At 42.7% G+C, this 26,143-nt stretch overlaps 1 protein-coding gene across 16 annotated transcripts in view; it reads right to left on the reverse strand.

Annotated features, from left to right (window-relative positions):
- The window catches only part of camk2b1 (calcium/calmodulin-dependent protein kinase (CaM kinase) II beta 1), an 87,039-nt gene that overhangs the window by 30,745 nt on the left and 30,151 nt on the right, over positions 1–26,143 (reverse strand). For 9 of the 16 annotated variants that reach the window (XM_055920407.1, XM_055920399.1, XM_055920402.1 and 6 more), the window contains exons 3-13: positions 23,747–23,806; positions 22,857–22,911; positions 22,436–22,501; positions 10,735–10,807; positions 6,640–6,742; positions 6,389–6,472; positions 6,031–6,125; positions 4,913–5,035; positions 4,567–4,650; positions 4,161–4,203; positions 2,568–2,660 (exon numbers count right to left, since the gene is read on the reverse strand). In XM_055920407.1, coding sequence (XP_055776382.1) covers positions 2,568–2,660; positions 4,161–4,203; positions 4,567–4,650; positions 4,913–5,035; positions 6,031–6,125; positions 6,389–6,472; positions 6,640–6,742; positions 10,735–10,807; positions 22,436–22,501; positions 22,857–22,911; positions 23,747–23,806 — 879 coding nt within the window. Of the gene's footprint in view, positions 1–2,567; positions 2,661–4,160; positions 4,204–4,566; positions 4,651–4,912; positions 5,036–6,030; positions 6,126–6,388; positions 6,473–6,639; positions 6,743–10,734; positions 10,808–16,153; positions 16,227–22,435; positions 22,502–22,856; positions 22,912–23,746; positions 23,807–26,143 lie in introns of all 16 variants that reach the window. The other 7 variants (XM_055920404.1, XM_055920409.1, XM_055920400.1 and 4 more) reach the window with 3 other exon arrangements.

Here is a 26,143-nt window from a genome sequence, read left to right on the forward strand (position 1 = left end):
GCTCTCTATCATTTTCTCATCAATATATTTCATGATGTGTAGCCTACCGTGCACAATGAGCACAAATCTTAATTTAGTGTATTATTATAAGATATGCATTAGAATAAGCAGCCTCCATATTTGCAGCCATAGGTGATATCTCTCTAGGAGCAGATCCGTCGGCAGTATTGTGGAATAATTATAAAGTTAAGGTAAGATTTGAATGGAGAAAGCAGATCCGAGAGCAGCACTGCCTTTCTTTCGATCCTTTCAGTATCGACACGCCTCAACGATGCACTTAGCGAACGTTCTCTCTGCGTGGTGTTTTGGGAAACACGTTACATTTTCGGGCCTCTGTAGGAAAGATGCATCATTAAAACACTCGTAAGCCTAAATTCCATTGCTATCGGGAAACTGGGCCCAGCTCTGTTATCCAAAGAGCACTGTTCGAATGTCAAGAGCGGTAGGATTTGTGTGGAGTTTTCCTCCACTGCCTCTCACTGGCATGTTTTCATTAAGGGACATAAGTGTCAAGTGCATTCTCGCATCTTGTTTGAAGTCTCAGAGAGAAAGAAAGATAGAGAGGGATGGATGGAAGAGAGAAGAGGGATGCTTTTGCCCCAGCATTTTTCACACAATATTTATTCCAATAAACGGACATTGTTTTTCCTTCCACTATAGAACAGACCAGAGCATTCTATCTGAATAAATAGAAGCTTCTGGAACACTTTCAGAAAGCTTAGACAGACTCTAGAATGGAAGTGGTCTGAGCTGCAGAACAACCACTGAGTTGCAGTCATAGACAAACACTATTTAGCCCTCTTTGTGTTTACATACATCATTGGTTGCAGTTACATTCACTCTCAGATCGCTCAGATAGATTCCATAAAATGAGAAAAAGTAGAATTCCATGGTGTTTTACCCCAACCTGTAAACCCAAAGGTCATGCTGTTCTTAAACCCTGTAGAGCAGGGGTAGGAAACCCTGTTCCTGGAGTGCCCTAGGTACTGCAGGATTTTGTTCCAACTAGGCACCACACCTGACCAACTGAGCTAATTGATCAGTTCAGTGATTGACTAAATTCAACACACTTGGTCTTCCAGATCGGTTAAATCAAAAACATGAAGTGCCTTCGTCACTCCAGGACCAGGGTTGCTTACCCGTGCTGTAGAGGAAGCAAGAAGGCTCCTTACCTTGCCACAAATTACAGAAGCAAGAAGGAAGGAAGGAAAGAGGGGAGGAAGAGATTAAGAGAAAGAAGACAATGGGTCATATTGGTTAATACCCATTAAGATGGTCACTTACATTCCTGTAAATAGCAGGCCCTACAGGAAGAAGCAAGGATGGAGGCTGATTTGTAAAAACCTTTGCCTGTCTGTCTGTCTGTCTTGTGCCACTGTATATGTCTGTCTGTCTTGTGCCATTCGGTATATGTCTGCCTGTCTTGTACCTGTCTGTCTTGTACCTGACTGTCCATCTTGTGCCAGTCTGTAAGCATCCTGATGAAGGCATCAAGCCAGAATTATTTAGGTTTTTCATAAGAAGAAACATTTCAGTGAACTTCTTTTTGCCTCTTGGGAGGCTAACTGTATCCTGTGGATCCTGTGCGTCTATCTCTGTCTCTCTAGTGGAGGAGGAGTAGATCTAATGTGGAGAGACAGACAGGTCAGTATGAAGTTGCAATATTTGATCAGTCTTGTGGAGACAGTGGGAAGTGGAGAGGACAGCAAAGCTGATTGCATCAGCTCTATCCCTACGCTGTAAACATTATATACATTAAATTGAACAGTTAGCCAATGCTAGTATTGCTGAACATACAGTACAGTAACTAACAATAAAATGTACTTAGAAGACTGATAGAATCTTTCCCTACACTAGACTGTGTAGTGGTTATTCTATAGCATTTGTATTCATCAATTGTGGTGCAATTACACACTCAACTACTGGCAAACTAGCATCCTTCTGTTGTTATGTCATACACAAACTTTGGATCGTTACAGATATAAAAACTATTTTTCATGAGAAGCCCCAACCTTGCATCTTTCACTGTGTTAACCACGAGTCATATCCCTGTAACCCCCTGTGTTAGAATGCATGCACCAGTCCAGTGCCCCATGCAGCATTCATCGACAGCACATGGGCCGTTCCATCCTTAAAATGACGGGGGTAAACTTTCCAGTGTTATTAACAGAGAAAAATTGAGGAAAGAGGTAGAGCAGGGGAACAAGGAAGGAAATAGAGGTATTATATGAAAAGAGGCAAATGAAGATGGGATTGAAGCTGTATGGAATGGTGTGTTAGAAGGAAAATTAATGAGAGAGAAAGAGAGATCAGAAAGGGAGAAGAAGGACGGGTCTTGTTGGGTCAGGCATGCTCCACTGTGCTGCTATGTGCAGTGAAGGAATGGAGAGATGGAGCTGGAGAGGAGGAAATAGCATGTGAGTGGAGAGAAAGAGGCCAGGTGGCCAATGAGGTGTGGCGATGAAAGTGGCATGCTCTGAACACCCATGCTAGGAGGAAAGGAGAGGAAGAGAAGAGAAAAGAGGGAGGGAGTGAGGAGGGTAGCACCCCCAGGTGTGCCGGGCTACCTTGTTCCACCAGCCCAGTGGTGGAGCCCGCTGCCGCGGATGCAGCTGCCGCAGCGGCAGTGATACTGATTGGAGCGGTGGAGCGACAGCCGACTGTTTGTGTCCCACACACACAGTCGCCACAGAGAAAGCGGGGGGGGGATAGTAGAGAGAAGGGAAGAGGAGAGGAGGAAGTTGGAGGGATAGAGGGAAGAGGGCAGAGAAGTAAGGAAGAAATGGAGAGAGGGAAACAAATATGGTTCATTAGTCCAAAAGAGAGGCGGATTAATAGAGCACACAGAGAAACACAATCCAACACAATATCTTCCTGACAGAAGACATAAGTTGTCCAAGTTCTCCCAATGTAGGTTATTTTCCTCTATACTTTATACATCACTGCCACCAACACACTGAAATAAAGCATCAACAGAGTTCATTGCGAAGTGACTATTAGGAGTGAACACAGCTAGTGATACATCTAACACCATCATCTAATACCCGACTGGAACAGTTCATAAGGGTTAGAAGGAGATGTCAAGGATACCTAAGCCTTTATCTTTCACTTCTCTTGTCGGCCCCTCTCTCTTTCCATCCCTTCTAAGACCCCCTCCCATCTCGCCTCTCATTCTCTCTTTCACATCCTACTCTATCTCTTAAGCCTTCTCCACCCTCTCCCTTATCTACAGATGTAGGATCTTAATTTGAGCCAGTTTGCTACAGCGGGAAAATAATCCCGCAGCAACAGGAAATGTGAATTATTAATGTGTACTATACTTAATGGACATTTTTGTAGTGGTTGGTGCATTTTTCGTCAGGGAAAATCAAAGTTGAAATTACAAACTTCAGAAGCCTTTTTAAACCTCAAATACACTACACGTTTTACATTTCCTGCAATGCGGGAAAGTTCTCCAGCAACAGGGTAATCAAATTAAGATCCTACATCTGTATCTCCCCCTTTCTCTCGTCTCTCCTTTTCACTCACATCTCCCTTTCCCTCATCCATCATTCTTCCTCTCCTCATCCATCATTCTTCCTCTCCTCTTTCTACCTTATCCATCAACCCGTCTCCCCTTGCTCTCCCCCATCCGTCTCTCTGTCTCTCATATCCACCTCTTCTCTGTGATTCATCCCTGGATGACCTAACTCTAAATAATGGCTCCTCTTCCTGAGGAGATGAGGGTGTTGGAGTGGGGATGCGGCACACGGGTGTGCGTGCTTGTGTCTGTAGGTGCTTGTGTGCGTGTGGATAAAGCCGGGGGAGGACCTCAGATCATTTTACAATTTAAGGCCTGCTGTTACGATCACAGTGACTCATGTTCACTGAAGCAGCAACCTCCCAGACAGACAGACCGACCGACTGACACGCTGCTGATTGTGTAGCATATGAAAATGAGTTATATACTGTTGAAAATGCACATATTTGCTACTGGACTCAACTTCCCAAATAGCTGCCACATCTGTGTGCATCTTGTCAGTGGCCTTTTACCCCTTGACTTTAGGGAGAGTTAGCTGATCCTGACTCTGTGCCTAAGGGCAACTTCTAGCCAGAGCCCCACACCCTTGCGGGTTCCACACGAAGTAAAGAGTAGGTGTGTGTGTTGACGCAACACTTACCAGAGAAGTTCCGTGAAACCAGCATAGCTGTGAGAACGGCCCCCTGAGAGAGGAGAAGAAGAGAGGAAAGGGTAGGGAAGGAGAAAGAGGAGAGGTGGTCAACCCAAGACTGCTTTATATGACAGAGTCACTTCAGATTATAATATTGTGCAAATCTTTTCCATTCATTTGAGATTCAGGCATATAGCTAGTTTCAAGTTTTAATGACAGTGAGATGCCTTACATGCTCTAAACCCAACAATGCAGTAATCAATATCAATGTAGCTAAATAGCTACAAAACAGGCTGTAGCTATAGCTGTAGAACAAGTGGCATGGAATCGTCTTGACTTAAGAAAACTTTTGAGGTCTGAAAACCACTCACAAATGAATTGAAACAGACACAGAATACCAAAGTCATCCACTGACCTTGAGTTTCCTCCTGGCGTTGAATTTCTTCAGGCACTCCACGGTCTCCTGTCTGTGCATCATGGATGCCACTGTAGAACGTTGCTGTGTGTGAGAGAGAGAGACAGGGGGATAAAGAGAGAGACAGACAGAAAGAGATAAAGAGACAGGGGGATAAAGAGAGAGACAGACAGAAAGAGAGAAAAATAGATAAATAGAGAGAGAGAAAAGAACAGAGGGAATGTAAGTCACATGAGTCAAAAGTCACGGAGACTTAGTTAAATCTTTGCGCCTTTGTGTGTATGTATATGAGTGGGTGTTTATCTCTCCTGGATATATTACAATACATAGTGACATGTGTACTTACGCAGACCCATGGGTGTTTGAGGGCCTCCTGGGCGGTGATCCTCTTGGCAGGGTTGATGGTCAACATCTGGTTAATCAGGTTCTTAGCCTCTGGAGTGACTGTGTCCCACTCTGGGGAGGGAAACTACACACACGCACACACACACACACAAACACACACCCTGGCTTGATCAGGTTCTAGGCTTCTGGACTCTCCATTTGTCTATATAATACTATATCATTGAAAAGTATTACAGTGGTAATCAATACAATTCTATCAGCAATGTTTCAAATTTTCCACTGCTCTGAACAGGTCCCAGGTGAGTGCACTCGCTGGCCAATCAATTACATTGAATGATCAATTATATAACTAAGTACCAGGCAGAAGAGAAAGCCAGCAGACACACAGCCAGCGTAATACCCTTAGTAAATATACTGGGTACTCCTCTCCATATAAGACTGTGTTTATAGATGTGGTGTAAAAGTGTGCTATCGCACCATCCTTACTAAGATAATGTATGTCCCATATAAATAATGTATTCACAAATAAATATATAACATTGGGATGTGACGGCAAATTGTCCGCAAGCGATCTGGGACAATGTGTCTTTTAATAATAGGTTTTGGGGTGTTAAACGTCATCGTAGCTCAATGACAATCTCCATGACATTCTTTCCTAAAATGGGACTAGTGTGCTCAAGGTACTGTAGGCACTTTCTCGCTCCTCTAAACTATTAATGAGGTGATTTAGTTACTTCTAAAAAAGAAACGGGGGAAGAGATAGAAAGGAGACGCTGTAGGGAAGAGAGTGGACGATCGAAATAGGGAGAGGGTAAAGTGAGTAAGATGAGGTGTACAAAAAGAGAGGAAAAGAAAAAGAGCGAAAGAAAGAGAGAACAGGAGAGAACAGGAAAGCAAACAGAGAGCAGTGTGGCAGTTAGAAAGTTAAGAAGTAGAGGGGAGTGAGGAGAGGAAAGGACAAAGAAAGAGAGGAGGACATGACGAAAGGAACGGAGAAAAGGAATCGAGTGAGGGGATGAGGAGAATAGAGAAAATGGAGAGGAGACAAGAGAAGATAGGAGAGGACAGCAGGTAGCAATGGAGAGGAGAGCAGGCCTAGTACAATCTTGTATAACTCACATCGTATGCCCCGGCTTTAATCTGTTGGTACAGTTTGTGCTGGTCCTCGTCCCAGAAGGGAGGGTAGCCCACCAGCAGGATATACAGAATCACCCCTGAGAAAGGGAGACAGAGAGAGCGTGAGAGACAGAGAATGCAAGAGAGAGAGAGCGAGATTGAAAACGAGAGAGAGAGTGAAACACACAGATGGAGAAAAACACAGAATCAGCATTTTTTTATTAATATTTACTTTGCTTTTGTGTCCAAGCATTTGTGTCTGGGTGTGAAGGTATACATGTGTGTATAATTTCTGTGTGTGCATGTTTCTGTGTGCCCAAAAGAGTGTGTGTGCGTGTGTGTAAATGTGTGAGATGCTCACCGCAGGCCCAGATGTCCACAGGTTTGCCATATGCCTCCTTTCTCAGAACCTCAGGGGACAGGTATCCCGGTGTGCCAGCAAATCCTGCAGCACGACAATACACACACACGCACGCACGCACACACACACAAACAAACACACAAATAGAAAAACAACTCCTCACTCCAAGCTTAGCACCGTCACCCCTAGTGGGATGAATAAAGGTTGGAAACATGCTGGTGTAGAACCACAGATCTAGGGTCAGAACGTACCAAACCAGGCTTGCTGATCCCCCTGTACCTCGATGGCCAGGCCAAAGTCAGCCAGCTTGACGGCAGCATTCTTGCATTTGCTGGCCAGGAGCAGGTTCTCTGGCTAAGGGGAGGAGAGGGGCGCTAAGGTTACCCTGCTTTGAACTATAAGAGAAAGGAGAAGGGGGAGAGACGGAAGACAGACAGACATCCAAACACTCTTGTGGTGTTTAATAGTGGATGGCCACCCAGTTTATTTACACACATACACAAACAGTAACAGAAAAAACACATAGATGTACCACATGAAAACACACACACCGGAACACCTATAGTTTGCTGTGGTTTAGGGTATATTGGTTTGGGCTGTGGTGTGGTGTGGGGAGCTGGTGGTGCCACCCCTCTCCTCTCTCTCTGTCCCAGATAGAGCAGCCTCATTACTCTCTGTCAGAGGGTGACTCTAATAAAGGGCTGCTATCCCCACTGTCTCTCTCTCTCTCTCTCTCTCTCTCTCTCTCTCTCAGTACAGTACGTGTCTCTCTCCCTCTCTCTCTTTCTTTCGTTCTTCTGCTTTCGCTCTCTCTTTTTCTCAGTTTCTCTCTTTTTTCTCTCTTTCTCTCCCTCTCTCTCTCTCTCTCTCTCTCTCTCTCTCTCTCTCTCTCTCTCTCTCTCTCTCTCTCTCTCTCTCTCTCTCTCTCTCTCTCTCTCTCTCTCTCTCTCTCTGCAAGGCTACTGTGCTGTAGACCTACTGTAGCCTAACATCACTCTACATAATAGAAATGTGTCACCCTATTCCCTTGCCTTAGTTCCCATTGCTTGGATGTTTGCAGATCTGAAGGGACTGGATAGGTATAAAGGATGACTTCTGGCATATTTACTTCACCTAGCTAGTTTGTATGATAGAGAGTGAGGCACTATCTAGCCCAGACACACATTATCTGTTACTTCCCTCGCAAACACACGCCTGTAGAGAGTGTGTGAGGTATAAACACTGTGTTAAACAGTGTCACTGCTGACCCTGCATTGCAGTAGCTCATGTCATTGCAGCCTGTCTTCCTCTTTATGTCTCATTATTACCCCCCCCCCCCCCCCTCCTCTCTCTACCTCTCTCCCTAACTTGTTTGGAGCCGTAATAATACTGACTGTGCATTTTCTTTTTTACCTTGGCAAGTCAGTGAAGAACAACTTCTTATTTTCAATGACGGCCTAGGAACAGTGGGTTAACTGCCTTGTTCAGGGGCTGAACGACAGATTTTTACCTTGTCAGCTCGGGGATTCGAAATTGTAACCTTTCGGTTACTAGTCCAACGCTCTAACCACTAGGCTACCCGCCACCCCAAATGTGGCAATAACAACAAAACTTGGGCTCTGCGCTGCTCGGATGCAGAGGAGAGAGAGAGAACAGAAGGAGAGAGAGAGAAAGAAAGACCTCAAAAGAGAGAGAAGGAGGAAGAGTGAAAAAGAGAGTGAAAGAGAGACAGGGAAAGAGATAGAAGAGAGCGAGAGAAAGAGAGCGAGTGAGTGAAGGGAGAGATAGAGAGAAACAGCAAAAGAGAGAGCGAAGGAGAGGAAGAGAGAGAAAGAGAATGAGGGCAAGAGAAAACGAACGAGAGAGGAACTGTAATCCTGAGGCGGTTACCTTACTTGGTGTCATCTCCCCCTCAGCCACATCATATGATTCAGGGTTTACTCATTTGTATGGAGAAAATTAAAACTTGCCAACACTGCAAGCACTAGGATAATCCCTGCTATGATTGTGGGTGGAATTTAGATTAACTACAAGCTTCCAATAAATAGATTTCAATATCCAAACACAATGTCCAGGCCACGCGCACAAACACACAGAAATTCACCACGCACAGACAGACAGACACAGAGACAGACAAACATCTTTCTCTGCACATCGCATAATAGCAGCCCTCTGCAGCAACACACAAATCTAGGTCCTTCCCGCCTTCCCTCCCTCCTTCCCTCCACACACACAATAAAGTGGGTTAGGTGAGGGAATGCGAGTGTGAGAGATTGCTGCGCTGGAGAGCAGTGAGGGCCTGTGTGTGGGTGTCTGGGATGGAACGATTCCCAGCTCTCTCTCTCTTTCTCTTTCTCCCTCTCTCTTTCTCCATCTTTCCTTTCGCAGGAGCAGAGTGGGAGCTGTTGCAACATTCCAGACATGGCTCTATCTGCTCAGATTCCTTCTGAGGGAGTGGAGGAGAGGAGAGAGAGACGAGATGCAGACAGACAGACAGACGGGCAGACAGGCCTCCATTGAAATGGCAATCCAATTGTGAAACCAGAGTAATTAAGTAATTTAGCCTAATTTCTCTGTTTTGGGACTTTAGAAGAAACATATCAACAGAAGAGTGTGCCTTCTTTGTAGTCGTGCTTTACTTTTCACACTAATCAATTATTCATAATTGTTTGGTGGTCCCAACTTGATTTGTTATTTGCTGATTCGCGCTTCCAAGACGGGAGTGTTCGTCTCACCACTCAGATACTCTCAGAGGTTGTCCTCAGTCATATCACACTATGACCTACTGGGTGAACCGCCCCAGTATTGCGGACTGTAACCTGATAGGTGTGGCCGCTAAATAAAGAAATAGACACAACAGTTCTGATAAACACAACACTACTTCAAGAGGAATGCTGCCACAGCCCGGGGGCCCGGGGGCCACTGGCATTAGCATAAAGGGCAATTCCAATTCCAAACTCCATTTTGGATGAGACTGACTTTTATGACCAAAATGTTCTTATTTACACTTTGTAGTCAATATTGAGAGTATAAAAAATGTTTATGACTCATATCGACGCCACATAGGCTGTTTTCTAAATGAGAAGTTGTTTTTTAAGGATAGTTGCTCTTTAACAATTTCCATTAAACATTTTACAAAAAAATATTTCCTTCAATAGTGCAGATGCAAAGTTTGGTAACAGAATTGTGTTGTTTTCTGTTTGTGCCGTAATTCTGACACCATCTGCACTGTTCAAGTAAATGTGTTTCTGTAAAATAAAATAAAATATGGCGGAAATTGTTCAAAGTAGTCCTTGTGCAAAGAGTTCTATGGTTTATTTAACTTTGCAATCATTGGTTTTAATTTTAAATACATTTTTAAGTGAAAAATCTGAGTCTCAGCATCACTCTGTTACTGTGGAATTGCCCATAGACTACAGCGGCAGACTAGCATCATGAAAAACAAGGTATAGCTTTAATAATAATAATAATAATATAATAATAATAGTTATAATAACACACAAGCTTGCTCACAGACCCCCAAGCATACACACAGACACACAGGATAGGACTGAACAGGAAAGGACTGCCCTGACCGCAAGCCAATCACAGTAGACTCAGTAAACGGCAACTGCTTCTGTTGCAGTAGTTTCATCTATAAATACAGTCTCACTGGAAGCTATACAACTCCATTGGAAGCACCATAGAGACAAATAAATTGGACAAAGCGATTGCCATTTAGAAATCCGTAGGCTATTGGGAAACAGAATAGCATGGGGCTCATTTTAATACAGCAGCCTGAAGACTAGGAGAAACAAACCCTGTTCCAAGAGAGGGCTGGCATAGTACAGCACAGCATAGCATAGTTTAGCAAAGCATAGCAGAGCCATCAGTCAGCTAGCGTAACACGCACGCATATTGGCATTCTCCACAGACTAGGAGAGGTGCTGTTTCAACAAGAGGACAGGAAAGAGAGGGTCTGCATTTGGCAAGGGTTAAAGCTGCTGTTTCAACAACAGGAGAGAGATAGGGGAGCAGCATTTGGCATGACACAACCAGATAGGCCAAAGGTCACAGAACACATGGTGCAGAGAGAGATGGTGCTAAAGTAGGTGGAGAATCTGACCTGACTGCTTTTGATTGTTTTTTTAATATGCAAACTAATGGGTAGGCCTGACAAGCTACAGCATAACAGAAGATACAAAATCCTTATCTAAAGCTACAATCCAAACAGTGATGCAGGAAAATGTCACTTACACCAACACACAAATAGAGGATAGACACACTGGACACACGCTGAAGGGGCAACAGTTACCCACACGCACACATACACATTGGACACACACAGGAGACAACATACAGACAGTAAGGTGATACCTGTCACTCACCTTCAGGTCTCGGTGCACCACGCCCATTTGATGGCAGTGTAGCACCGCCTCCAGGATCTGCTGGATGCAATGACTGCATGCAAACACCAGGGGGCGCATGTTAGTCTGAAGAGCATTGCTACATTCCCGTGCAAAGACCAGGGGATGGGGGGGGGGGGGGGGGGGGGGGGACTTCTATCACACAGACACACCTTCTTGCAGCCTCATCCAACCCATGGCAAAGTTAATCGCCCAATGGTTTGGCAATAAGAGCGACCAATTATCTAAAAGATGAGCTACCAATTAGGTGACCAATAATCTAAAATAATTATATAGATGTGAGCAATATGGTGGTGCCTTGTGGATTGGAGTTCCCACCATATAACTGGTCTTCACCCATCCAATAAATGAAAGATCAATGGTCAACTTTCAAGTAAAAAGGAGAAGTCAACATCAAATGTATGATGATTTTATGAAAAGGTATGAGAATTTATGAACATGTATCTGTGTGGGGAGGAGACGGATATATGGTAGAAGGCCTGGTACATGTGTGCATAGATAGGTAGCATTTATATTATCATGATCCAACACAGGGAGGTGTGCTGCTGCATGCACACACGTGTTGGGTTGGAGGGGCTGTGTGAGAGAAAGGGAGTGTGTTGAGATGCAGGAGTGTGTGTGTGTGTGCGTGCATGTACGTACGTGTGTGTTTTTTGGGGGAAAGGGGAGGGTAAAAAAGGTTCAGTGGTTGGTTGGTTGGGTTCTTTGTCAAGCAAAATGTCAAATAAAAGTAAAAACTACTTAATTCTAAGAGCAAACTCTAAATTAAACGATCTGCAGTGTGTAGTTATTTCAATCTATTGATGCAATATACTTATCTAGCAGTGGCATCTGCAGAAGATGTGTGTTGAAATAGACTGCAGTAAATCATTATTTGTGTCTAAAATACACAGTACATAGAATATTGACTTTTCAGTATGCAATTAAGAAATCATATACTGTCTATGAGATATAATGCCACCAAGTGAGAGAGAGAGAGAAAGAGAGAGAGGAGAGAGAAAGAAAGAAGAGGAGAAGAAGAGAGAGGAATATTAGAGATTAAACAAGGGAGAAATAGAGTTTGAGAAAAAGAGAGAGGGAAGGAGAGAGAGGATATTATGGGAGTGTCTTGGTGTGAGCTAGCTAGCTGATTGACTCCGGCTTGGACCGGCCTGGCAGTAAAGTTCAGGGCTATATATTACGATCCCTAGTCTTCACCAAATGAATAAACACTAGCCAGGTCACATCCGCAGGCAGCACAGTGTGTGTGTCAAATCTAATTTTATTTGGTCACATACACGTGTTTAGCAGATGTTAATGCGAGTGTAGGGGGGAGGGGTGTGTGTGTGTCTATGCACATAGACAAAGATATCTACCTACAGTTGAAGTCGGAAGTTACCATACACTTAGGTTGGAGTAATTAAAACTCGTTTTTCAACCGCTCCACAAATTTCTTGTTAAGAAACTACAGTTTGGCAAGTCGGTTAGGACATCTACTTTGTGCATGACACAAGTAATTTTTACAACAATTGTTTACAGACAGATTATTTCACTTATAATTCACTTTATCACAATTCCAGTGGGTCAGAAGTTTACACACACTAAGTTGACTGTGCCTTTAAACAGCTTGGAAAATTCCATAAAATGATGTCATGGCTTTAAAAGCTTCTGATAGGCTAATTGACATAATTTGAGTCAATTGGAGGTGTACCTGTGGATGCATTTCAAGGCCTACCTTCAAACTCAGTGCCTCTTTGCTGCTTGACATCATGGGAAAATCTAAAGAAATCAGCCAAGACCTCAGAAAAAAAATTGTAGACCTGCACAAGTCTGGTTCATCCCTGGGAGCAATTTACAAATGCCTGAAGGTACCACGTTCATCTGTACAAACAATAGTACGGAAGTATAAACACCATGGGACCACGCAGCCGTCATACCGTGCAAATCAATCCCAAAGGACTTTGTGAAGATGCTGGAGGAAACAGGTACAAAAGTATCTATATCCACAGTAAAACGAGTCCTATATCGACATAACCTGAAAGGCCGCTCAGCAAAAAAGAAGCCACTGCTCCAAAACCGCCATAAAAAAGCCAGGCTACGGTTTGCAACTGCACATGGGGACAAAGATCGTACTTTTTGGAGAAATGTCCTCTGGTCTGATGAAACAAAAATAGAACAGTTTGGCCAAAATGACCATCGTTATGTTTGGAGGAAAAGGGATGGAGGCTTGCAAGCCAAAGAACACCATCCCAACCGTGAAGCACGAGGGTGGCAGCATCATGTTGTGGGGGTGCTTTGCTGCAGGAGGGACTGGTGCACTTCACAAAATAGATGGCATCATGAGGCAGGAAAATGATGTGGATATGTTGAAGCAACATCTCAAGACACCAGTCAGGGAGTTAAAGCTTGGTTGCAAATGGGTCTTCCAAATGGACAATGACCCCAAGCATACTTCCAAAGTTGTGGCAAATGGCTTAAGGACAACAAAGTCAAGGTATTGGAGTGGCCATCACAAAGCCCTGACCTCAATCCTATAGAAAATTTGTGGGCAAAACTGAAAAAGTTGGTGTGAGCAAGGACGCCTACAAACCTGACTCAGTTACACCAGCTCTGTCAGGAGGAATGGGCCAAAATCCACCCAACTTATTGTGGGAAGCTTGTGGAAGGCTACCCGAAACGTTTTACAATTAAACAATTTAAAGAAAATGCTACCAAATACTAAGTGAGTGTATGTAAACTTCTGACCCACTGGGAATGTAATGAAAGAAATAAAAGCTGAAATAAATCATTCTCTCTACTATTATTCTGACATTTCACATTCTTAAAATAAAGTGGTGATCCTAACTGACCTAAGACAGGGAATTTTTATTCTGATTAAATGTCAGGAATTGTGAAAAACTGAGCTTAAATGTATTTGGCTAAGGTGTATGTAAACTTCCGACTTCAACTGTACATCTCTGTCTCACTCCAAGACAATATATTTGACGTTATATATGACACTGTAGAGTACAGTAAATAACATCCTCCACATACAACACCCGTTCTGCCAGTCACATTCTGTTAAAGGTCCCCAAAGTACACACATCCCTTGGTCGCTCGTCTTTTCAGTTCGCTGCAGCTAGCGACTGGAACGAGCTGCAACAAACACTCAAACTGGACAGTTTTATCTAAATCTCTTCATTCAAAGACTCAATCATGGACACTCTTACTGACAGTTGTGGCTGCTTTGCGTGATGTATTGTTGTCTCTACCTTCCTGCCCTTTGTGCTGTTGTGTGTGCCCAATAATGTTTGTACCATGTTTTGTGCTGCTACCATGTTTTGTTGCTACCATGTTGTTGTCATGTTGTGTTGCTACCATGCTGTGTTGTCGTGTGTTGCTGCCTTGCTATGTTGTTGTCTTAGGTCTATCTTTATGTGTGCTGTGTTGTCTCTCTTGTCGTGATGTGTGTTTTGAGCCTATATTTATATATTTTTATTTTTAATCCAGTCCCCGTCCCCGCAGAAGGCCTTTTGATTTTGGTAGGCCGTCATTGTAAATAAGAATATGTTCTTAACTGACTTGCCTAGTTAAATAAAGGTTAAATAAAAAAATAAAAAATATATTGTTTCGATCACACACCACTTTTTTTTATGTGAAATAATTTTTTATCATCTGTAACCCTGTGTTAGCCTTGTCAAACTAAAGTGAAAAAGATCTCTCGTCCCTGCGATTCAAAAAAGGCGTCCGAAGAGAGAAGGAGTAGGGGAAGAGAAGAGGAATCGAGGAAGATCAGAGTGAACAAGGGATGGGTTTAGAGACCTGGGGCCTCATTTATAAACGCTGCATATGCACAAAATATGTGCCTAAACATGCGTGTGCCAGTTTTTATGCAAAAGTTGGCATTTATAAAAACTGAACTTGACGTGAGAATGTGCTATCCTCCCGCAAACGTTAGACCATGCGTACGCACAGTTTCTACTGGTTGAGATATTGCATTGCAAGAAGGCAAAAGTAGCCTAGAAGTAGCCTTGTGCAAATGGGAAATATATGTTAACACTCTTATTCATACAAAAAAATGATAGCTAAATATAATAAGATGTAATCATTTGCCATTAGTGAGAAGAACAAAAATCGATTTATTTTATCTTTGCATTGGAAAATAATTCTAAATAGTCATCTATTTCCTGTTATTTATTTAATTTCCATGATCATGGAATAAATTCCTCACCTTTTCTGACTGTGATATGGTTTCATACTTCTGAAATAGCCTACCAGACCTACAACAAGTTAGGTTTCCATTCGTCCCTTTTCTCATTTAATTGGACCCACTTCACAGAAGTAAATAGATGAGCTATTTCAAGTATTTTGCTCTATGCGATCCGATCCCGAAGCGCAGTTTAACAGTAGAACCTTTTCCATTAACGTTTGTAGGCTCTCTCTGAATATTGCAATGTCAAATTTCTCGAGTAGACAATGTTTCATTTGTAAACATAATACATATATCATAACCATTGCAGAATAACTTATTACAAAAGATTTCCATGCGCATCTGTCATTTAATTGGGCCTATTGATAAGCTATAATAATTTCAAGTTAATGCTCCATGTATTAGAAAGGGAGCACAGTTTATAACACAGTAGAATTTAACAGGTGAACAGACAGTTGATAATTTGCATTGAAGTGTGTAGACTACTGTAGTAAAAGAGTAGACAATGTTTCCGATTTCCCGGGCAGTGCAGCATATTTAGGTTAGGTTAAAAGTAAACACAAAACATTATTGAATTCAAACAATCTGTTTACAGGTCCACAATAATTTGCAATAGATTTTTTTGTCTTTCGGAAACTTTCTAATACAACAAAATGTCACTGCAAAAGAAAACATTCTGCCAACAAGACATTTGATCAAGTTCGCCATTGCTATTGAGATACCGTCTCGGCCTAATTCTAATACTTCCAAAGTATACAGCAAATAAATACATTATTGGCACCATAAAAGGTGAATGGTGGCTGTTTTTCAGGCGGTGCGGTTTGGGACGCATCCTCGGGAGTGAGAAACGGTCGCTGAAGCCTGAGAAGCTGGGCAAGTGCACTGGTGGGGGTCCCAGGTTGAGGGGGTTGGAGGGGGGCGAGGGATGAGGGGTCAAATGTTTCGGGAGGAGGACGGAGGACGAAGTCAGACAGTCAGTGCAACAAGAGCAACATAGAAAGGCTAATGCAGGAACCTTAGACTAAAATAAACAAGCACATCAAGACGCAACAGAGCAACAGACAGACTGAACGACTGGCAGAAAAACACACGAACGGACAGGGAGACTGAGACGGAGGAGGCGAGGGTGCAGGCAGAGGTGCAGGGGGTGGAGATGTCGGGCAGAGGACGGGGGGAGGAAGAGGAGTGCAGCTGGTCTCTACACATACTGACCTTCAGGTCCCTGTGCACTATGTCATGTTGGTGAATGTGATGAACACTGTCTAGAATCTGAGTGATACAGTGACTGTGAAGACAAAACAGAGAGGCGGAGAGGGAGAGATGGAGGAGAGGGAGAGATGGAGGGAGGCAAGGTGGAAGAAGAGAGGATGGGAGGGTGGAGGAGAAATGTGGACAGGTGAAAAATATTGGCAGGTGAACATGATTTTGAAAAGCAAGAAAAACAGTGAGGACGGAATATTGAACAGTATGGACGGAATATTGAAGAGTGAAAAAAGAATGCACATTTGATGGATAGAACAGAGAAATGGAGTAGGAGAGATGGCAGATATGTTGGAGCCAGAAGGGTAGAGGAAGAGTAGGGAGGGCAGGTGGAGATGGAGAGAGATGGGAGGAGGAGATGAAGTGGATGAATGCAGTGAGGGATTAGGAGACAAAACCGTTTTCAACATGATGAGACACAAGACTACCAACAACAGCACAGCCAGATGTGCTTACAACATAGAGAAAGAGAAGAGAGGGAGGAGAGAGAACGGGAGGAGAGCAGCGAGAAAAGGAGGGAAACAGCTTGAGAAAAGAGGGAATAAGAGATGATAGAGGGCAAGAGAGGAGGGAGAGATAGGGAGAGTAAGAGACTGACATGAGAAAGTGAACAAGGCAGAGAACAGAAAATGAGAAAGAGAGAGATAGAGGAGAGCAGTGGATTGATGTGTAACTGTTATTTCAACCAACAAGTGGATGGAAAAAATTGCGCAGTGAAGGGGTTAATGTGCCTTACCACTCGTGTGTGTGTGTGTGTGTGTGGTGAAGGAGTTAAATGTGCAGGATATAATGTGACTAATAGCAGAACAGGAAGACAGCCTGCAGGATGGATACTGAGTGGGAGGACACACACACACACACACACACACACACACACACACACACACACACACACACACACACACACACACACACACACACACACACACACACACAGACGCATACGTGGACATGGCAAGCACTTAAGTACTTAAGTTGGAGGTATCTGTACCAATATACCACGGCTAAGGGCTGTTCTTAGGCATGACGCAACGTGGATTGCCTGGATACAGCCCTTAGCCGTGGTATATTGGCCATATATCACAAACCCCCAATGTGCCTTATTGCTATGATAAACTGGTTACCAATATAATTAGAGCATTAAAAATAAACGTTTTGTCATACCCGTGGTATACGGTCTGATATACCATGGCTATCAGCCAAATCAGCATTGAGGGCTCGAACCACCCAGTTTATAAAGTAGTTTATACCAGGGGATTTCAAAATGTTCTTGCACAGGAACAAACAGGCGACCCAGGAACCCCCATCATGTTAGCGACCCCCCCCAAAAAAGAAATCACGTCTTGTCTGATCATCATCAGGTGAATGATACTGGCAAGTAGAAGTAACTGGTTGCCAGTCATTATTTTGACCTCCCAATTAATATGAAGAGGAAGTGTAAACTCTAACTTGGTCTATTAGCTAGAAAGGTATCTTGGCAGCGTAAAGAACATGTTGCTGTTGTAAAGCAGATTCTCCCTGACGGTCTAGCTTTTATTTGATTGTTGATTCTCAAAGATGGTATAAAAATAAAATATATATAATACCAGTGAAAAGTTTGGACACACCTACTCATTCAAGAGTTTTTCTTTATTTTTTACTATTTTCTACATTGTAGAATGCCAAGAGTGTGCAAAGCTGTCATCAAGGCAAACGGTGGCTACTTTGAAGAATCTCAAATATGAAATATATTTCGATTTGTTTAACACTTTTTTGGTTACTACATGACTCCATAATGTGACCCGTTTCAGGAAACTAGGCGTATATCACGGGTCACTACTTCACAGGAGAGCCGTTTGAAAGTAAACTTTTTTTTGGTGTCAGAAATGCCTTCTTGAACATGTGAACTTTCATGTGCCTTAAATAACAAACTTGTATACCACCTGTAAATACGAATAACCTTTTTAAATTACGAGCCTAGTTGGTTTAGCCACAGAAAAAGCCATGATTGGCTGAGATAATGAGTGGGCTGGAAATGCTGAGAGATAAGTTTGGTTTTGTATGCCATATAGCATGCTTCTGTCTAATTGAGCTGGTCAGTATGTCTAGGTAAAACTGTCTAACGCAGCTTTTATTTTTTATCGTGTAGTAAAACTGCAAGTGTTGCTCTCTACTTTCTGGAGGACCGAGTTTTGAAATCAGTGGAATTTGAGTACGATAGCTAAGGAGATGGAGAAAACCCCTTTCTCTGGATTACATCTTCAAACTAAGGGCAACCATGGCATCCGACAGGAGACGCGTCCATCCATGAATGATGTATACGGACGGGTAAGACAGTCTAGCTAGCTACATTTTCAGATATTACACGTTTCTAATATTGACAAAGTGGTTTCATTTACGTTAAAGTATGCTGTAAGCTAGCTAGATAATGTTAGCTGGCTGGCTCGCTAGCTAACATTACGTGTATGATCTTATTATTCATATCTCAGAGCTATTTGTTTGGCTAGCTATAGCCTAATGTTAGCTAGCGAACATTGAACCTGGTTGGTTAGCTACCTGCAGATTCATGCAGGGTAGTAATGTCATGAGTAGGAATTATGGTTCATTGTTTACCTTGCTAGCTAGCCACATGTCTTAACAAAAGACAACACTATGCAAGTAACCATTTCGGGTGCGTTCGTAAATTCAGTCTGGCCATCTACTCCAATTTAAGAGCACTCTGGTCTAGTGTGTCAAAATAACTGATGAATTTATGAACGCTCAACACCCGTTGAATTTGCCGGTGTCAGTAAACATCGGCAAAGAATCTGAATTAAATTGTTGCCAGCAGCACAGTTACAGTCACCAACGTTATGGATAACATGAAAACAGCCTAACCAGCTCTGCTAGGGTGAGTAAAATGGTCAGAGTGTGGTGTTCTCTCATTATGTGTCTGGAAGTAGCTAGCAAGCTAGCCAATGTTAGCCAGTTATCTTGGGTGCTTGACTGCCGTTGTGAGGTCAGAACATTCGAATCAACCCTACTCATCGGCCAGAGCGTCCAGTGTGCACTCAGCGCAAAACGCTCTGAATTTTTCGAACAGACAATCTGACAGCACAGTTGCAGTCACCAACGCTCTGGATAACATAACAGCCTAACCAGCTCTGCTAGAGAGAGTAATGTTCCATGAGCTGTTCTCTCATTTGTGTCTGGAAGTAGTTGGCAAGTTAGCTTGGGTGCTTGACTGCTGTTGTTAGTACATAACGCTCGGATCTACTCTTAAAGAGATAGGTGGTGCTAAAACTTAAGACGATGTGAATGATGCTGAATGGGTGTAGACAAAGGGCTCTCCAGTAGTAGTACCAAATCATTCAAAGGCCATTTTCTCAGAAGTGAGTTTACAAGTTTATCAACTTTCAAAGCATAATTATTTTCCCATTGTTCCTCAAATGCAGTGTATGATATGCCATTTAGTAGCTCTGAGTCTCTAATTTTATCCAATGTAAAAAAACACAAGTTCAAATTATGCTACATAAAACCGATTTGAGCCGGTCGGTCACGTGTTATTTCATAGTTTTGAGGTCTTCACTATTATTCTACAATGTAGAAAACCCTTGAATGAGTAGGTGTGTCCAAACTTTACTTGTACTGTATATATGTAGTTCAATATCTTTTCTGCATGCTTTCTATCTGGTTTTGGTGGTTTACGTTGACAAACTGTTTTTCCATCTCGAAAATTAGCACTTAGGCGGCTGACCTAAGAATTCTCTACACAGGAAAAACGATGTAATTGGCTCCAATGACTGTAATTTCCTCCATATTAAAGGGATAGTTTGAGATTTTGGAAATGAAGCCATGTATGTACTTCCCCAGAGTCAGATGAACAAGGAACAGCTAGCAGACTAACTGTTCCTGTACACTTCCAGTCATTGCTAGTTAGCATTTTCTCATGAAACTACCTCTAACTTCCTTCATACTGGACGCAGTGACATACAAATGGTATTCTGTTGCAGCTAGGGAGGATTATAAAATAAAAAATGTTCACATAAAAAAATACCCCCCCCCCCCCAAAACTAAACAAATTGCAGACCCCCTACAGTACCTCCGCAGATTTTGCAACCCTAGAGTGGAATAATGCTCTGTTATGAATCAGCTCAGTGAGTTTATTGGAGACGGTCTGTGGTTATTAGATATGCCGTAAGGGGACATTTAAGTGCTTTTTAATCAGTGAGTAGAGGGGAATTTTCTGATTACAATCCGTGCCCATTTGACGCTCTCTCGCTCCCTCTCTCTCTCCATCCCATGGATTTCTCTGTTTACTAGGTCCTATGGAGGACAGAAAAACCCCAGTCACACTCTTCACACTGCCCATATATGTGACTGGGTCAGCAGTTTGAGCCACAATCGCACTCTTGTCTCAGAAGGACAGAAAACAGAAAGTAGCCTCAATTTGATTTTGGGTGTATTCATATTCATTGAGCTAACAACGTCGAAAACATTTCGCTTGTGTCTAATGCCAGAAAACAATTAATATCCTGTTTTTTTGTTTTGCCATGGCAACTCCAGTACATGACAGAAAAAATATATCTACAATTTTAAGCTATACATTTTTTTTTGTGTGACTAATTATGTCAGCTAATTAAAAGGCCCAGTTATCGCTGGTCTCCTAGGAAACAGGGGGCAAGGCTGACCTGGATGACTGACACACACACCTACTCTCATCATCTCCATATTCACACATTGACATTCAGTGCATAGACAGATGCACACTTGTCTTTACACATACTTTGTTTCACACACACACCCCAACTTTCACACACAGGTCCAAACACACACACACACACACACACACACACACACACACACACACACACACACACACACACACACACACACACACACACACACACACACACACACACACACACACACACACACACACACACACACACACACACCCTTACCAGTTCACACACTAACCAATGTGTGTGATGTGCCTCCTCCAAACAGCCATTGTGTGTGGGGTGTAATATCAGGAGTAAAAGACTGGCTGAATACACTCACTGGAGAGATAAGGCAGTTTTCTTGCCCCACCCTGCCCTGTGGTGTGTGTGTATATGTGTGCTACAGTACTGCTCTGATAGGGTAGCTGTAGAGGTGGCCACACTGCGTCAGTGAAAGGAAGAGAGAGATGACAGAAAATGAGAGAATCTGGGATAGGGGGAGAGAAAATGAGTGACAGAAAGTGAAAGAGAATGAGAAAGAGATAGAAAGAGGGAGAAATAAAGAGAGAAAGAGAGAAAAAGATAGAGAGGAGGATACAGGAAGCCCAGAGAGAGGCTGCAGAAGGACAGGGTGTGTATAGCTTCACCGTTATAGCTCATATCATGCTTATAGCTCATATCTGACTGGACTAGACAGTATGGCTACTGAGACACAGACGGGGTCAATCTCAATACTCTCCACTGGCTTCCTTCCCTTGGTCCGATGTCCTTATTATTGCTTATCTCAAAGAGCTAGATATCTGACAGCGATGACATTCCACTTCTCTTTCCCAGAGCTTTTGATAATAGTGCTTCTCTTGCACCTTATCAAACCAAGTCAGACCTGAGAATAGGAAGCTGCTTCAAAGTACTGACAAAGATAGTACAGTTTGAAGATAGGCAGAAAAACTGCCTCTCAAATCCCTGATCACACTTGTAGGCGATGTCTTGGCGACGTTAGCTAGCTAAACTCGTGCAGAAACACGTCACCGGGTCTAACGGTCGTGTTGCCCCAAACTGTGCATGTGCAAGCCGTTAAATCAAAGACACTCCTTTGATATAAAGTTGATGAAAATGAAAAGTTGTTAAAAAAAAAAACGAGAAAATTAACAACTAATTAACAACTATGTACGGATTTTTTACTTCTCCCATTGACTTGCCAAACCCCAAACCCTGGTCTAGTCTGCTAAGTCTACTTCGCAAGTGGCCCCGGAAGTCTCACGATGTTGCGCCTCTGGTTTTCGAAACACTGGTGTATTGAGATTCATGGTGTGGACAAGAAACAAGGCAGAAGAGGATGGAAGAAGCAAAAGGAGAGTGGGGTAGTGAAAGGAGAACAAGAAAGGGAGATGAGTGAGAAAGCGATAGAGAAAGAGAGAGAGAGAGAGAGAGAGAGAAAGAGGGAGAGAAAGAGAGAAAAAAGAGAGAAACTGAGAAAAAGAGAGAGCGAAAGCAGAAGAACGAAAGAAAGAGAGAGAGGGAGAGAGACACGTACTGTGTGTGCCAGTCTTACCTGGCATCAGCCTCACTGTAGTACTCTCTGGCTACGATGTCCTCGAACAGCTCCCCTCCAGTCACCCTGTCAACAAATCAGAAACAAGCTCATTAACCAATCAGAGAGCAGCTCATCAGCATTCCCCTCAGTCAGGTCTGAAGCCCCTCTCGCTCCGGCTTGCTACACCAGGACTCCCGTTACCCTCGGCAACCCTACTCTCGCTCATCCTCTCATCCCCAGTGCCAGCTGTTACCATGGAAACTAGAACTAGTACGGTTAACCGGCGGAATCTCATGGGAGAGAGCGAGGGAGGGAGGGTATAAGAGAGGAGAGTAGTGTAAAAGAGTAGGGGGATTTTAGTGAGTGGATAGACAAATGACAGAGGTGTAAAGAGGTAAAACATTTGTAAAAAAGGAGAGGAGAGAGAGAGAGAACTTACAAGTCAAACAGGAGATAGTGGAAGCCTTCCTCTGATATACTGTCATGAAGACGAACTGAAAGAGAGAGAGAGAGAGAAAGAGAGAGAGGGAGAACTAAGCCATGGAGGGGTCAAATGAAATCTGTATACATTCACATTTAGTCATTTAGCAGACACTCTTATCCAGAGCATCAATCAGCAATCGGTGCAGTCAACCAAAATAGCTAAGACAACCACATATCAAGATCATTGCAAGTAAAACCTTTTTCCAAATAGCTTTCTGATTTCAAACACATCATGGCATTTGGATTAAAGTGTACAGTATAAGGCTCAATGAAACAGTGGAAGAGTATTCTTTGATACTAACGTAGCTGTCCGAGAGCTGTATGTTCTTGTGAAAACGGGGGATAAAGAATGACTTGGAACAAGCAACAAGAAGAAGTGCGAACAATCAGGTAGTGCGAACACTGCAAAAGCATTAGGGGGCAAAAACTCCCCAAAAATGTAAACTCAAGGCAATCTCACGCACGCCACGCGTAGAAACGTTAAAAAGCCTTTTATTCATACTTGGCCAGTAATAATGCATGGCAACGGAAGGATAAATCAAAACGCACCGAGGCCAGACCCAGGAACCTGAGCCTTCCGTCGCCATGGTACTGAATGTGGAATAGTCAAACAAGACGTAGATATCAAAACTTTGTGCCGGCTTAGAGATTCATATAGATTCATTATAGATGATAGATTCATTGAATCAGCAAACTTTATAGTACAGAATATATGTATACATGTATGTATATAGATAGATATAGATATATTGAAGATTGATAATGGCAGATTGAAGCAGCATATTGCAGCATACTGTAGGCAGGTGGCATTGCTTTGGTGCGTTGGTTAGTTACAGAAAGACTCACCGATGTTGGAGTGCTTGAGCAGGCGACAAATACGGGCCTCTCTCTCTAGCTTCTGGTGATCTGAGGAGGAAATAACAAACACTTACACACATAGACCTGAATACTGTAACAGATGCAATGTAAAGTTATATACGTTGACTACACTTTATTTTGGTGTAATACACAAATGCACATAAGTGTAACAGAACAAATGGATACAACTCGTATGTCAGCATCTCTTTAGTACAGAGCCACTGGCTGCTTGGACTAGGGAGGGACCCAGACCTAAAACTATTTCTAACAGAGTGGAGTTGACAAAATGTAGACTGCCTAGTGACTGACTAACTGCCATGGAATGCAAGTTGGAGATTATCATAAAAGTTACATAAGTTACATAGGGTTTGTCGGTAAACAGATGTTCAAATCGTCATACCGTTTCTGTACCATACCGGGGTATACAGTATTACCGGACGTGCACCCCTCAAATGTATGGGGCAATCTTGATCCAGGAGGGGATTGAATGTCTCTAGTCTGGGTACCAGTCTTTTTAGCTAACATTCCACTCCTTGCCACTCCATGTCATTGCCAAAGAAACGGGCTTTTCGGCAATCTCAACGTTCAATATGCAGATGAGTTTATGGTGGAGTTGCTCATTGGTCGTTGGAAATAACATTCATATTTTCCATGACAACATCATGAGCCTCAAAAATATAATTATAACAAAGTTAAAAATAAACATTTAGCTGTTAGGTAAGCAAGAGAATTTAGACATGAGCTAGCACATTTTGACAGATTGGTTTCCTCTGGACAAACAAAAAATGGATACCAACATGTGTGGAGAAAAAAAAAGGTGATATAGTTCCAATTAAGTGATAATGCCCGAAAAATCGATGTTCGGAGGACATATTGGCACGGGTGTTGTTAGGCGCGGAAAAATGTGCCAATATACTGTATCCTCTAAACACCGGCTTCGAGACATTATCTCTTTTATACAATGGGTTATCAAAATATTCAAATAATGATTTATGAAAAAATTATTTATTCATACGATTTCATCCTTACACAAGAAATAGTCCCAACACAAATCTAGGGTTGCTACCCAAACCGGCTTGTTGTTCGGTCTATCAGTTCGGTTGCCAGAGACGTGACCCAGTTGTTAAGTCTTTTTGTTCTATATCTATGGAGATGATCCAGTCGTTCGTTGTAAATGTTCTATTGCCATACTGGCTGGCAACGTTCTTATCCCTTGCTTGCTAGATAGCCAACTACGGCTAACTTACAGTTACTTCAAACAGTACAGCCAGAACAACGACAAAGTAGCTGCATTTGCATTTGTTTAAGTTGTTTTCTAGTGACATTTAACAATGAGCTAATGATGCACAATTTTACCTGGCATAGAAAATGCTCTCCCGTCAGGACACTATTGTTCAGAGGAGCTAGCCAACAACACAGCTAGCTAACACGATTACTTCAAACTGAAGCTGGAAATACTGCAAACTAGCTGCAATTTGTTTCCTTTGACCTGTTTTTTATTGATATTCCTTTCTATATATCCATACAAATTATACTGATTTTGACTGGCTGAGAAAAGCTGCCTGCCAGTATGGCTCATCCTGACTCCCGACACGTTAATTACTATGCGACAGCTGGAGACTGAATTTGTATATTGAAGCAATGTTGCAAATGTTGGAGAGACAGACAGCAAGGTCTACACAAATCTCCGCTGTTGAAAACGAAATGTTAGTCGAAAAGAAATCTGAGATAATGTCTAGATGCTTTTTATAGTGGAGATCAAATTTATAAAATGACCTGTCTGGGCTGAATAAAACAGTGGATTGCACAGTCAGACGGAACAAAGTAAATATGCATTTTAATGTCACAGATTAAGCCGATGGCAATTTGTGGAATAGACACCGGCTGGAATGCGGTTTTAACCATTCAGCATTCAGGATTAGACCCACCCATTGTATAATATTTGGATAGTCATTTTGATTGGAGGATATCGAATCAGGATCAACTCCTCTGTTCTCCTGAGGCCATTAATGATAGAATGTTCATACTTGAAGATGACAGAAAGGCCTTTGGCAGTGAATGGAATGGAATGTTAGAATGGGTTAGCTAAAGAGACTGGTACTCAGGCTAGAATGTCTCTGCTGTAACGAAGAAGCTTGATCTTGACATGTTTTTATTTAACCATTATTTAACCAAGCAAGCCAGTTATGAACTAATTCTCATTTACTCCAGCCAAACCATAATCCGGACGACACTGGGCCAATTGTGCACTGCCCTATTGGACTCCCAGTCACGGCAGGGTGTCAAACAGCCCAGGATTGAACCAGGGTCTGTAGTGATGCCTCTAGCACTGAGATACTGTGCCTTAGACCGCTGCGCCACTCGGGAGCCCATAAATCTAGCCAG

Source organism: Salvelinus fontinalis, chromosome 4, assembly GCF_029448725.1.
Source record: "Salvelinus fontinalis isolate EN_2023a chromosome 4, ASM2944872v1, whole genome shotgun sequence".
In the NCBI taxonomy this organism is placed as follows: Eukaryota; Metazoa; Chordata; class Actinopteri; order Salmoniformes; family Salmonidae; genus Salvelinus; species Salvelinus fontinalis.